At 40.4% G+C, this 12,990-nt stretch overlaps 1 protein-coding gene across 1 annotated transcript in view; it reads right to left on the bottom strand.

Moving 5' to 3' along the window:
* Positions 1–12,767, bottom strand: part of ZMYND8 (zinc finger MYND-type containing 8) — a 102,384-nt gene extending 89,617 nt beyond the window's left edge. Inside the window, exons 1-2 of the mRNA XM_044440407.1 lie at positions 12,695–12,767; positions 7,454–7,497 (exon numbers count right to left, since the gene is read on the bottom strand). Of these exons, the coding sequence (XP_044296342.1) occupies positions 7,454–7,461 (8 nt within the window). The 5' untranslated portion in view covers positions 7,462–7,497; positions 12,695–12,767. The remainder of the gene's footprint in view (positions 1–7,453; positions 7,498–12,694) is intronic.
* Positions 12,768–12,990: the final 223 nt, after the last annotated feature.

Here is a 12,990-nt window from a genome sequence, read left to right as displayed (position 1 = left end):
GGCAAGATTTTGAAGAGGCAGAGGAACTAGAGATCAAATTGCCAACATACGCTGGATCATGGAGAAAGCTAGGGAGTTTCAGAAAAACATCTACTTCTGCTTCATTGACTATGCTAAAGCCTTTGATTGTGTGGATCACAACAAATTGTGGCAAGTTCTTAAAGAAATGGGAGTACCAGACCATCTTATTTGTCTCATGAAAAACCTATATGCAGGTCAAGAAGCAACAGTGAAAATGGGACACGGAACCACTGATTGGTTCAAAATTGAGAAAGGAGTTTGGCAAGGCTGTATCCTGTTCCCCTGTCTATTTAACTTATATACAGAGCACATCATGAGAAAGGTGAGGCTAGATGAATCACCAGTTGGAATTAAGATTGCTGGGAGAAATATCAGCAACCTCAGATATGCAGATGATACCACTCTCATGGCAGAAAGTGAAGAGGAACTAAAGAGCCTCTTGATGTGGGTGAAGGAGGAAAGTGCAAAAGTTGGCTTGAAACTCAGCATTAAGAAAACTAAGATCATGGCATCCAATCCTCTCACTTCCTGGCAAATAGATGGGGAAGAAATGGAGGTAGTGACAGATTTTATTTTCCTGGGCTCCAAAATCACCACAGACAGGGACTGCAGCAAAGAAATTAAAAGACGCTTGCTCCTGAGGAGGAAAGCTATGGCAAATCTAGACAACATACTAAAAAGCAGAGATATCACTCTGCCAACAAAAGTGCATATAGTCAAGGCTATGGTTTTCCCAGTTGCAATGTATGGCTGTGAAAGTTGGACCATAAGGAAGACTAAGCGTCGAAGAATTGAGGCCTTTGAATTGTGGTGCTGGAGGAGACTCCTGCGAGTCCCTTGGACTGCAAGGCGATCAAACCAGTTAGTCCTAGAGGAGATCAACCCTGACTGCTCTTTTGAAGGCCAGATACTGAAGATGAAATTCAAATACTTTGGCCATCTAATGAGAAGGAAGAACTCCCTGGAGAAGAGCCTAATGCTGGGAACAATAGATGGCAAAAGAAGAAGGGGACGGCAGAGAATGAGGTGGCTGGATGGAGTTACTGAAGCAGTTGGTGTGAGCTTAAGTGGACTCCGGAGGATGGTGAAGGACAGGAAGGCCTGGAGGAATGTTGTCCATGGGGTTGCGATGGGTCGGACACGACTTTGTGACTAACAACAACAACATACTTACTGCAAGGAAGTACTACCTGACAGGTGTATTTTCTCTGCAAATAACTACACAATACACTTGTTAAGCAAAAAAAACCCCAGCTGTCACTTCCAAAACCCAAAGTATCAACCAACTTTACTGGCAGGAAGGAACTTTGCATCAATTGGTCCACATACCAAACTTCTTGAGATCTATCTGCTAGCTTAATCATATATTACAATTTCCATTTGATTCATGTTCCTAGCTTTACCCCCAGAACAGATAGATGTCGTCTGGCTGCAGGATGCCCTTGATGATGCAATTTACAAATTTTGTAATAAGGCATTAGGTAGTTAATGCAATTGTTATTTCAAATAGCTAAAAAGGGAGATAGATATATGAGGCAGGGAAATATACTGCCATTCCTATCAAGCAACAAAAATAAGTACCATTATAAATTTTGGGTTGAACCCAAGCTATGTTCTTCCACTGATGGATGTCTCTGGGATCCAATGAAAACTTCCACCAGTGAAATGGGGAGGGATGTGATCTTTTTGTTGTTTCCTCTTCCTTCCTGTAACCCGCTGGATAGCCAGTTACAATTTTTGTGGGCTACTGAACTAATACATTTGACTGTAAACACAGGTAATATTAATGAAAATCCAAAACTGAAATTGTGATTGCCTAAGCGCTAGTACAGCAATAAAACTTCCATTACCAAGATAGATACTAACAAATGAACTTCATTCAGCTTTAAGTTCCCCTTGTCCTCTTATATGCCAAAACTCATCACAAAAGCTTGTGATGGCTCTGCTCACTAGTACTTAGTGTTATAGTTATAGATTAGACTGCTAAAACCCATCTGTCTTGAAAAGTTTACCAAACTCTGAAAATATTTATTTGGAAGTAACCTCTACTGAATTCAAATGAATTTACTTCCAGCTAGTTTTAAACCATATCCAAGTGTAGACACTTGTTTAAAAATACTTTTTCTTCACGTTCTCCACTAACTAGCATATCAGTGACTCAAGAAAAGGGGACAGAAAAGCACCCCCCTTAGATGAGAAGAACAGTGCATAGGGTTGATTGTTCCTGCTTTTTCCATGTATGTTAATAGAAATACAGCACCCCCTAGTGTCTTCTCACTCTCCAATGGAATGGTTTCATTAAGTAACACCAAAGACTGTATCTGTATACCAATCTGAGGTAGAATTGTATAGTCATTCATACCCAGCAATCCCAGTAAAAAATGTGCATCTGACATCTTTGAGCAATGATAAGCTGCAAGGGCATAGCACTTCAGGTTTTGGTTCCCTTTGAAGCAGATCAGAAGCTCATTGACAGTTTGTAATATTTGTGTCTATTTGCCAGAATACAGGCTGAGCACAAGAGAAGTCACAACTAAGACTGCAAAACGCCTTTGCTTCTTACATCAGGTCTGTAGGGAGGTCAGCATTCCAAAATGCTGTTAGCTTGCAGAGTTCAAAATCACAGCCCTCTCAGCATCTCTTTACACAGACACCTGTATTATCTCATTCTTACCTGGGAGAGGATCTGTCTGGTATTTTTTTCCCTTTCAGAACATTCCCTGCTTCTTGCACTGCATCCCACTGAAATTCCCTGATGCTTAAAATGCAGCAATTATTATTTCATCACAAGATAAATACAGAGAATCTCAAGAAAAAATGAAATTGAAACTTGAGACTACCACACAAAGGCTGAAGCACAGTATCCTATTCGAACTGATCAATTGGATTAACCCTAATACAAGGAATAAGGAATGTGTGGTCCTCCAGATACTGTTGGACTGTAACTCCTATCAGTCCTAGACAACACAGTAAAGTGAGGCATGATGGCAGTTGCAGTCAACAACATCTGGAGGGCCACATGTTCTCCAATCCTGTGTTTATCCATGTGTTCAAAGCATAAGTGCACTGCATTTCAGCCTTAATGTGATGGTCCTGTAAGTCCCAATTCAATGACAGGTGAATTTTCAATCTGAATCGAAAATGGATGGAGAAATAACAAATGCAGGAGTGGTGGCTAAATATTGTCTCCTCTTCCATTTTTAAGTGTTTGCTCCTGCTATAAATGACTAGTCTGAAAGCAAAGCCCCTTATCAGGGTTGTCCAATATTCAGGGAAATGTCAGTCATATTCAGGTTTTGCCCTTAGACAAGTCAGTTTCATCTCCCACATAAGTCTCCTTTTCGCAAGTTTGCTTCTGGTTTTATACTCACAACAAAATATATTGAGAGTGAAGGTTTGCACTGTATTTTTCTGTATTTATTTATTTCACTTCTATTTCCAATAGCCAAAGCTCTCTGGGTGGTACGCAACAATTAAAACCATAAAATACAATAGAAAATACACTATAAACATGTAAAACTACAGTAAAAGCTAGAAATAAAAGCCAAAGTAAAACCTACCAGCAGTGCAAAGTTTTAAAATACAGTAACAGATTTAATACAATAGAAAATGAAAGACTGAATTTCTGGGAAAATAATATCTTCATCTCACCCTGAAAACAGTACAACATAGGTGCTGGTAAGTAATAACTTGCCTCATTTCCTTTGGTAGGAAATTCTGGAAAATGACATGGCAGGTCTATATGGGAAGAAAGAGTCCTTCAGGTAACCTGACCTCAGCCCATTTATAGATTTCCATGTTAATACCAGTACTTGAATCAAGCTTGGACATAGATTAGTGATGAATGCAGATGAAAAGGTATTGTCCTAGTATGATCATGATCGCCAGTCCTTGTTAACAATCTCACTGCCCTATTTTGGTCCAGCTGAAGTTTCTGGACTGTTTTCAAAGGCAGCTCCAAATATAACAAATTGCAGTAATTTCACTGACAGGCTAGCAGAGCATGGATAATTGTAACTCAGCTATACCAGCCCAGATAAAAATGCAGTTGTATTAGTTTTATCAGCCTAAGAATAAAAGGTGCTCCATGTCACCGAGTCTACCTGCCCCTCTAGTGACAATACTGGATCCAGAAACATCCCAAAATTGTGAACATTAGGAGGAATGCCTAAATAAGCTTTAGTGCAACCCATTACCTATAGAAGCCAATGTAAGCAGTTGAATAGACTCCAATTCTGTGCAATTTCAGTGCCAGATTATGTTTATCTGTTTCTGGAAGTCCCAGAGTTTGTTGGAAAGAATACTTCAACAAACAGCATCATGAAGACCGAGGCAGTAACAGAACTCCAGTATTCAGTTGTGCAAGGTTGGATTCTTTAAATAAATAAACAAACAAACAAATCTCAAACTGTGAACATCACTGAGGTACTATTAAATCCATCATAACAAAACGGAAAGTATATGGCACAAGTGCAACTCTGTCTAGAGAAGGCTATGCACCAAAATTCAGTAATTGGATAAAAAAGGCATTAATCAGAGAGACAACCCATAATAGTTGTGAAGAAGCTGGAGCTGAAATCATCAACAGGACAGCTATCACTTGGATCATCGAAACAGACTCTTAGCTTTACTACAAAACAATATCTAGTTCCATGCCAGCAGTGCTTATTGTCCTGAAAACAATCACCCCAGGGCAGTATGGTAACCACAAGAGGCTTTATAGGTGCTCTTTTCCAGGAGGGTCTGGGAAACTGTTCAGGACTGAGGCAAGATGGAAGGAGCGAAACAAAGGACAATTCTAAATGAAACCTGCTTCAGACAACAAGAAACCTGAGACTGGAGCAAACATTCACCTTCCAGGAGAGCAATCACCCTAAGCACACAGCCAAAATAAAACTGGGTGGTTTAAAAACAAGAACCTGAATGTATATAATAACCCAGTCAAAGCCCAGACCTCAATCCAACTGAGAATCTGTGGGTAAGCCTTAAAAGTTGCTGTTCATTGACTTTCCTCATCTGAGCTGGAGCAGTTTTGCCAGGAAGAATAGGCAAACCTTGCAGGATCCAGATGTGCAAAGCAGATGTTACCCAAAAAGATTCACCACTGTAACTGCTGCCAATGGTGCTTTGCACCAACTACTGACTTGGGGTGGGGGATACTTATGCAACTGGTCTTTTTGTTTATTTAACTTTTGGGCTCCAGTAAAAACATTTTGCACATTCATAGCATTGAGCATCTTGTGTACATCAAGTTCTAATAATGTCACTTAAATCCAATTCCATGCTGTACCACAATAAAATGTAGAAAAGTCAAGGAGTGGTGGTGCATGCTTCTGCAAGGCACCATAATTGAGAACAATGACAATCAGTATTATGCTACTGGAAAATGAGTACATATTTTTTGCAAAGAAATAATATTGCTTTGATTTTGAAAGCTGAACAGTTCATTTTAAGAAAACATAAAGGGAATGATTTCAGGCTATTTAGAAAAAGAAATGAAGATGAGTACATGCCTACAGCAAATCACTTCTGTTCTGAATTATGAGAGATCACAAATAATTAAGTTGTGAAAAGTTTTTTACTGGCCACCCAGTCTATCAGAGCAGTATGTAAAACGGATTTGTAGATAAACACAAAAGTGTGTTAGTGTAAGGTATCTTTACTCTGTGTTCTCCTTAGCAACTGTTTGAAATGTGCAGAGCAATGAACATGCCACTAGCTCACAATTATTCAGATTTTTTTTAAAAAAATAAGTTATCCTTACACATGAGCCAGGCTTATGTGCTTTTTTCATACTTTCATACTTGTAATGTCTAAAAAAGTTTAAGGGATTGTTGGTAAGCTCTGACACATTATACTAAACCATAGTCAAGGCAAGGAAATCTTGTAACCTACTCAGAGAGCCTTTCTGGCTAATGAGTTGGGATATAAATCAAACAAACATGGAAGGGATAGGTGAAATTAATGTTACTTCTGTACAGCATTTCCATGGTTAACACTAGCTAGAGATCTAACAGACCACATAAATCACTTTGGATGCCCTGCAAGAGGAAAAAAAGTGTGATATAAATGTATAATAAATTAATTAAATTAAAGGTATGGTTAGTTCAGACATAAATTAAAGTCATGGTTTCCTGTTCTAACCTGAGGACTATGACAGGATAGGCAATGTGAAGCCTCCAGCTGTTCTACCCTGTAACTTCCGTCAACCCTCACCATTGGCTATTCTGGCTAGAGATGAGAAGAAATGTGATCAAAAAACATCTGAAGGATCAAACATTCCCCCTTCCTGGTTTAAAAGAAAGACTGATGTTCTGAATTAGTAGAAGTCCTGTTCCCCCAACGCAACACATATGCCGGTAGACCAACTTGGCCAACAGAACACTCCACTGGTGCAATGACAGAGCAAGTGAAGATGCAACAACAGAATACTTGAATTGGGACAGACTCATGGAAGGGATATAACTGACATATGGAAGGAGGTATTTATATCAAATCCCTGCGATTTGTCATTACACTAGGCCCAATTCAAAGATTATCCTTCACTCTGCATTCAAGCAGAGGAAAACATAAATTAATAAAAAGCTAGTACCCCAACAATGATTGCCGCACCAAAAATATGTTGCAAGTAAACACTCGATCATAGAAGCCTACCAATACTATGTAAACCCATATGGGAAAACTACTACTCAGTTGATAGGTTCTGCAATATAAGGCTGTATTTTGATGCCCCCCTGTAGTACTGATTTAGAAATCAGGAGAATGCTAATCATGGAAAACAGAGAAAGTGCACTTTAAACACAAAGGGGGGACCTTTGTACCATCATCTTGTCATAAATTGGAACCTTAGCATACTATTAGCAAGTTTTTTCCATTATCCTTTACAGGTAGAAACTCTAGACACAAATACACAACAACAACCCCAACTCCATTTCAGTGACCACTGGTGGCAGAATAATCTATAAGCAAAGGAAGGAGGTTACATGCTGTAGTGTAGAACTGCTGCTACAGTCTTTCTCCTCTTCCCCCCTGCACTATATGTGAAAACTTATTTATACTACATTGCTCTAACATTCTGTCTTCCAACGACAGAGATCAGCATTTCTCACCCAGTGGAAGTACTGATTCTCACATGCAGGACCTCTTCTGTTGGCAAAGGTCAATTATTGACACCACCATATGAGCATTTTTGCCTTACACAGCCCAGGTGCATATAGAACAAAAGCTGTTTCTGTACATGAAGAGTTCCACTACAATGCAGTGATACATACCAAAAGCATAGGAGGAACAGGAGGAGTCCTTGCTACAACCTGCTATATACAGCTCTGCTGCAGTTTGTTCCTGTGAAGTAATTCAGTTTTATTTCCAAATCTTGTCAGTCACCCCAACGTCAGTGTATTAGACCTGGCTCCTTTACATTCACTGTACTCACCCCATCATGACAACAAAGTTCCTGTAGGACTCCTTTTGACAGTTCTGAAATAGAGACCAAATAAGTTTGGGTTTAGATTCCAGACAAAGAAAATAAGCAAAGGGAAAAAAAGTGTTGTTAATTTTTCCTAGTTTTATTTATATTAGTCTTAGACTTTTATATTCAGATAGATTAAGCTAGTGGTATAGAAACAACACTAAATATTGTCATCTTCAAATCAGATGATCTCAGCATGCATTCTCATACAATAAAAGTTAGTCTGAGCTAATGACATAGGATTGTTATTCCCCCTTCCCTTACCAAGTTCTCATTAATTTCTTCCTTTATATGAAATTAACTGAAAACCAGAAAAATGTGTGTGAAACAAAAGTACCATCTATTCAGAGACTCTCTTCCATTAGAGCAGCTAGATTTCTATTGTTTAGGACTGCTTGACAAAGACTCTTCTATTACAACAGATATTTTCAGACCAGAGTAGGCAACTTGTAGGCCAAAACATATATGGGGCCATTATTCCCCTCATCATTGGCCCTAGCAGCCCTAGCAAAGGTTGTTGGGATTATAACATCCATCATCCTAGCCAGTAGCATCTGGAGGGCACACAGTCTCTACCTCCGATAATCTATTCAATATATATCAAAGGCAGAGAATTAAAACTATGGAATCAATATAAATGTAATAGAGAGAGATACATTATGGTTTCAATATCATTCATACTTACTTGGAAATTAGTCCCAATGAATTCAATTAATCTTACTTCCATATGAATTACACTATAAATGTAATATAAGACACTTTTTCAGTATCCAATTTCCTTCCTCTACCCTTACATTCATAGCACACTGCATTTGTAACTCTTCAAGTAATAGTAATACTTGACCTTATGTTGTAGATCAGGGATGGGAAACATAAAGCTCTCCAGACATCCTTGGATTGTGGATCCTATCAGTCTTAACAAGGGATGATGGAAATTGCAGTCCACCCACATCTGGAGAGCCACAAATCCCAACCACTGAACTATACTGTTTCCCCAATTCACAATACCACCCTTACATTGCAATTTTCTGCAACATTCATCAAATAGCTAGTTTACCCAATTAGTTTCCTCTTTCTAGGACAGAGTTGCACAGTATATAGCCTGCCAGATGTTGACTTCCATTAGTCCCAGCCAACATAGCCAGCGGTGAGAGATCATAATAGTTGTATCTCCCTAAATGTTTTGGCCTATAAGCCAACAAGCTCTGTATCCTGACATGCCAATCTTTTTTCACCTCAGCAGGAATAGTGAGTTAATAATATCAATCTACCTGTTAAAATATTCCCCTTCATGGATCACTGACTTGCCTGGCGAAGGGGCTTATGTAGCACAATGAAGTTATGAGCTATCCTGTGCAGGAGCACCCAAGACAGTCAGGTCATAGCAGAGAGTTGTGACAAAAGGTGATCCATTGGAGAAGGAAATGGCAACCCACTCCAGTATCCTTGCCATGAAAACCTCATGGACAGTATCAACAGGCAAAGAGATATGATGCCAGAAGATGAGCCCCTCAGGTCGCAAAGTGTCCAGTGTGCTACTGGGGAAGAGCAGAGGACTAGTACTAGTAGCACCAGAAAGAATGAAGCGACTGAGTCAAAGCCAAAAGGACACTCAGTTGTGGATGTATCTGGTGGTGAAAGGAAAGTCTGATGCTGCAAAGAACACTATAGCATAGAAACCTGGAATGAAATATCAATGAATCAAGATAAGCTGGACGTGGTCAAACATGAGATGACAAGACTGAACATCGGCATCTTGGGAATCAGCAAACTAAAACGGACAGGGATGGGTGAATTTAATTCAGATGACAAGAAGAAATCCCTCAGAAGAAATGGAGTAGCCCTCATAGTCAATAAAAGAGTAGGAAAAGCAGTACTGGAATACAATCTCCAAAATGACAGAATGATCTCAGTTCAAATCCAGGGCAAAACATTCAACATCACAGTAGTCCAAGTCTATGCCCCAACCATTGATGCTGAAGAGGCTGAAGTTGACTGCTTCTATGAAGAGCCACAACACCTTCTAGAAATAATAGCAAAAAATAATGTCCTTATCAACATGGGGGGTTGGAATGCTAAAGTAGGAAGCCAAAAGAGAACCAGAACAACAGGCAAGTCTGGCCTTGGAGTACAAAATGAAGCAGGGAAAAGTCTGGCAGAATTTTGTCAAAAGAATATGATGGTGATAGCAAACACTCTTTTCCAACAACCCAAGAGACGACGCTACACATGGACATAACCAGACGGTTAACACAGAAATCAGACTATGTGCTCTGCAGCCAAAGATGGAGAAGCTCTATACAGTCAGTAAAAACTAGACCAGGAGCTGACTGTGGCTCAGATCATGAGCTTCTGGTTGCAAAATTTAGGCTTAAGTTGAAGAAAGTAGGGAAAAGCACTAGGCCACTCAGGTATGACCTAAATCATATCCCTGATAAATATACAGTAGAGGTTAAAAATAGATTTAAGGAATTAGATCTGATAGACAGAGTGCCTGAAGAACTTTGGACGGAGGTTCGCAACATTGTACAAGAGATAGCAACTAAAACCATCCCAAAGAAAAATAAATGCAAGAAAGCAAAATGGCTGTCTGAGGAAGCTTTACAAATAGCTGAGGAAAGAAGGGAAGCAAAAGGCAAGGGAGAAACAGAAAGATACAAACAATTGAATGCAGAATTCCAGAGAACAGCTAGAAGACATAAGAATGCCTGCTTAAATGAACAGTGAAAAGAAATAGAAGAAAAGAATAGAATAGGGAGGACCAGAGATCTCTTCAAGAAAATTGGAGATATGAAGGGAACGTTTCATGCAAAGATGGGCATGATAAAAGACAAAAATGCCAGGGACCTGGCAGAAGAGATTAAGAAGAGGTAGCAAGATTACACAGAAGAATATACAAGAAAGATCTTAATGTTCCTGATCACCATGGTGGGGTGGTCACTGACCTCAAGCCAGACATCCTGGAATGTGAAGTCAAAAGGGCCTTAGGAACTCTTAGCAACAACAAAGCTATGGAGGACACAGTATTCCAGCTGAGCAATTCAAAATCTTAAAAGACAATGCAGTTAAAATGGTACACTCAATATGCCAGCAAATTTGGAAAACTAAGCAGTGGCCACAGGATTGGAAAAGGCCAGTTTTCATTCCAATTCCAAAGAAGGGCAATGCCAAAGAATGTTCAAACTACCGCACCATTGAACGCATTTCACATGCTAGCAAAGTGATGCTCAAAATCCTACAAGCTAGGCTCCAGCAGTATGAGGACCAAGAACTACCAGAAGTACAGGCAGAGTTTCAAAGAGGGAGAGGAACTGGAGACCAAATTGCCAACACATGCTGGATCATGGAGAAACCTAGGGTTGAGGCCTTTGAATTGTGGTGCTGGAGAAGACTCCTGCCAGTCCCTTGGACTGCAAGATCAAACCAGTCAGTCTTAGAGATCAACCCTGACCGCTCTTTAGAAGGCCAGATACTGAAGATGAAACGCAAATACTTTGGCCACCTAATGAGAAGGAAGGACTCCCTGGAGAAGACCCTAATGCTGGGAACAATTGAGGGCAAAAGAAAAAGGGGATGGCAGAGAATGAGGTGGCTAGATGGAATCACTGAAGCAGTCAGTGTGAGCTTAAGTGGACTCCGGGGGATGGTGGAGGACAGGAAGGCCTGGAGGAATGTTGTCCATGAGGTCGCGGATGCGACTTCGTGATTAGCATAGCATAGCATTAACATTCTGAGATCATATATGTAAAGTGCTATGAAAACCCCTGAACATTATAAAGTCCCTCTTCTGGTCCAGCCAGCTTAGAATAGTATACTCTGATGGACAGAAACTCTGCTGCTTCTCAAAAGTTTCTAGTCCTATTTCACGTATTTTGGACATATTTAGCACACTATATTTCTGAATAAAGCTGGGACCTCTGGGAAGAAGCAAGCGATCAAAGATAGCAAAAAATATAATACCAGAAGTCAGATCCTGCTCAACTACACCCTTCCCCGCCAGTGCAAAATGATCTTGCTTAGTTATGTTTTGACTGATAATGTCATATTGTGGTATAATTTATGGATTTCCACTTTACTAGTATGCTATATGGGAGTGATTAATATTTCAGGTTTACAGTGCAATTCTCTATACGTATATTCTTTAATCCTAACTTGCACCATAATATTTACTCCCAAATAAATAGGTTTATTTATAAGGAACACAAATAATCCTATATACTAATAACAAATTCATTTCTCCATGTGGATCATGTAGCTGAAATGGCTCCATCCAAACGTAAGAGCAAAAGAGATTAGCAGACTTGGGAAAATCACTAGTTTTCTTGAAGAGCAAACTGTGGAGAAGGAGTAGGGAAACAACACAAAAACAGCTAAATGAAAATTAAGCTAATTTAGTGGTTATGGAATACTGACTGACGGGACTGTAGGGGAATGAAAAGCAGCAAAGGGGGAGGGAGGAAGCGCACTGGAGTATGTTGGGAGAAAACATGGCAGAGGGTGGCTGGCACCACGAACAGGAGCAGTCCTCTGCAACACTTGGTTGCTAGTCCTGCTGGTAAATATATCATTTGGAAATTCTTATTCTAAGTGCGAAATTGCTCTTCAAAGTTATCATGTGACAGCTTCTTTGGAAATGCAGATTTAAGAGCAGGAAATAATGTCTTTAAATGGCCAGATTGCTGGAGGGAACCCCACTTCCACCAATCCTAGTCGACATGGCCACTGTAGAAAAAAGTCCTTCATTTCTCGGAGAGCCAAAGGGTCCCCATCCTAACCATAAAGACACACTTTATTAGTAAATATAGCCCACTATGGGTCTATTCTGAGTAGCAGGGCTGGCCGAGACTGTTCTTCCCAGTCCTCCCAGCCCAGTTTTATTTCCCCCTCAACCCCAACGAAACACGTGCTCTGCTGAGTTTATGGGCTCACTGTTTGAACTGAATTCAAGTCAACGTATTCCAAAGTAAATGTATTTAGAGCTTGATCCCGGTGTATTTCTATTACGAGCTAATCCCCACGAAGTTAAATAAGGCTTACTTTCGAGAAAACAGACTTCTCCCAACCCGACCAGCTCCCCAGAACCTGCGCCCCAGTCTCAGAACGATGCACAACGCGTCCCGTTTCAGAAAGAGGCTCGCCCCACGGTTGTGATAAAGACGGCGAAACGTTTTAGAAAAATATTTACCACCCGCAGTCTAAAGGTACCTGATGCTCTTTCTTCTCAGTTAAAACTCCTCAGAGCTAGTCCCCTCCACGACAGGCACAAGAGAAAGACAATCTCAGTGGTCGAACACGAACAGGAACCACCTCCGCGACGCTCTGAGTGGCTGGGTTACATGCCACTTACGCGCACCCCCTCCCCCAACAAGCTTGTCGAGCGTTGGCCAACCTCTCTTTCAATCCTCTCGGCGGAGTCTCCGTCGGAGCCTCCGCCCCTGAAACCTCGTTCCAGCCGAGCCCAGCGATTAGCTGGTAAAGCCATCAGTCACTATCATCTCCCA

Source organism: Varanus komodoensis, unplaced genomic scaffold (genome assembly GCF_004798865.1).
Source record: "Varanus komodoensis strain SLA01 unplaced genomic scaffold, ASM479886v1 scaffold37, whole genome shotgun sequence".
NCBI classification, from domain to species: Eukaryota; Metazoa; Chordata; class Lepidosauria; order Squamata; family Varanidae; genus Varanus; species Varanus komodoensis.
This window is presented reverse-complemented; position numbering and strand designations above follow the sequence as displayed.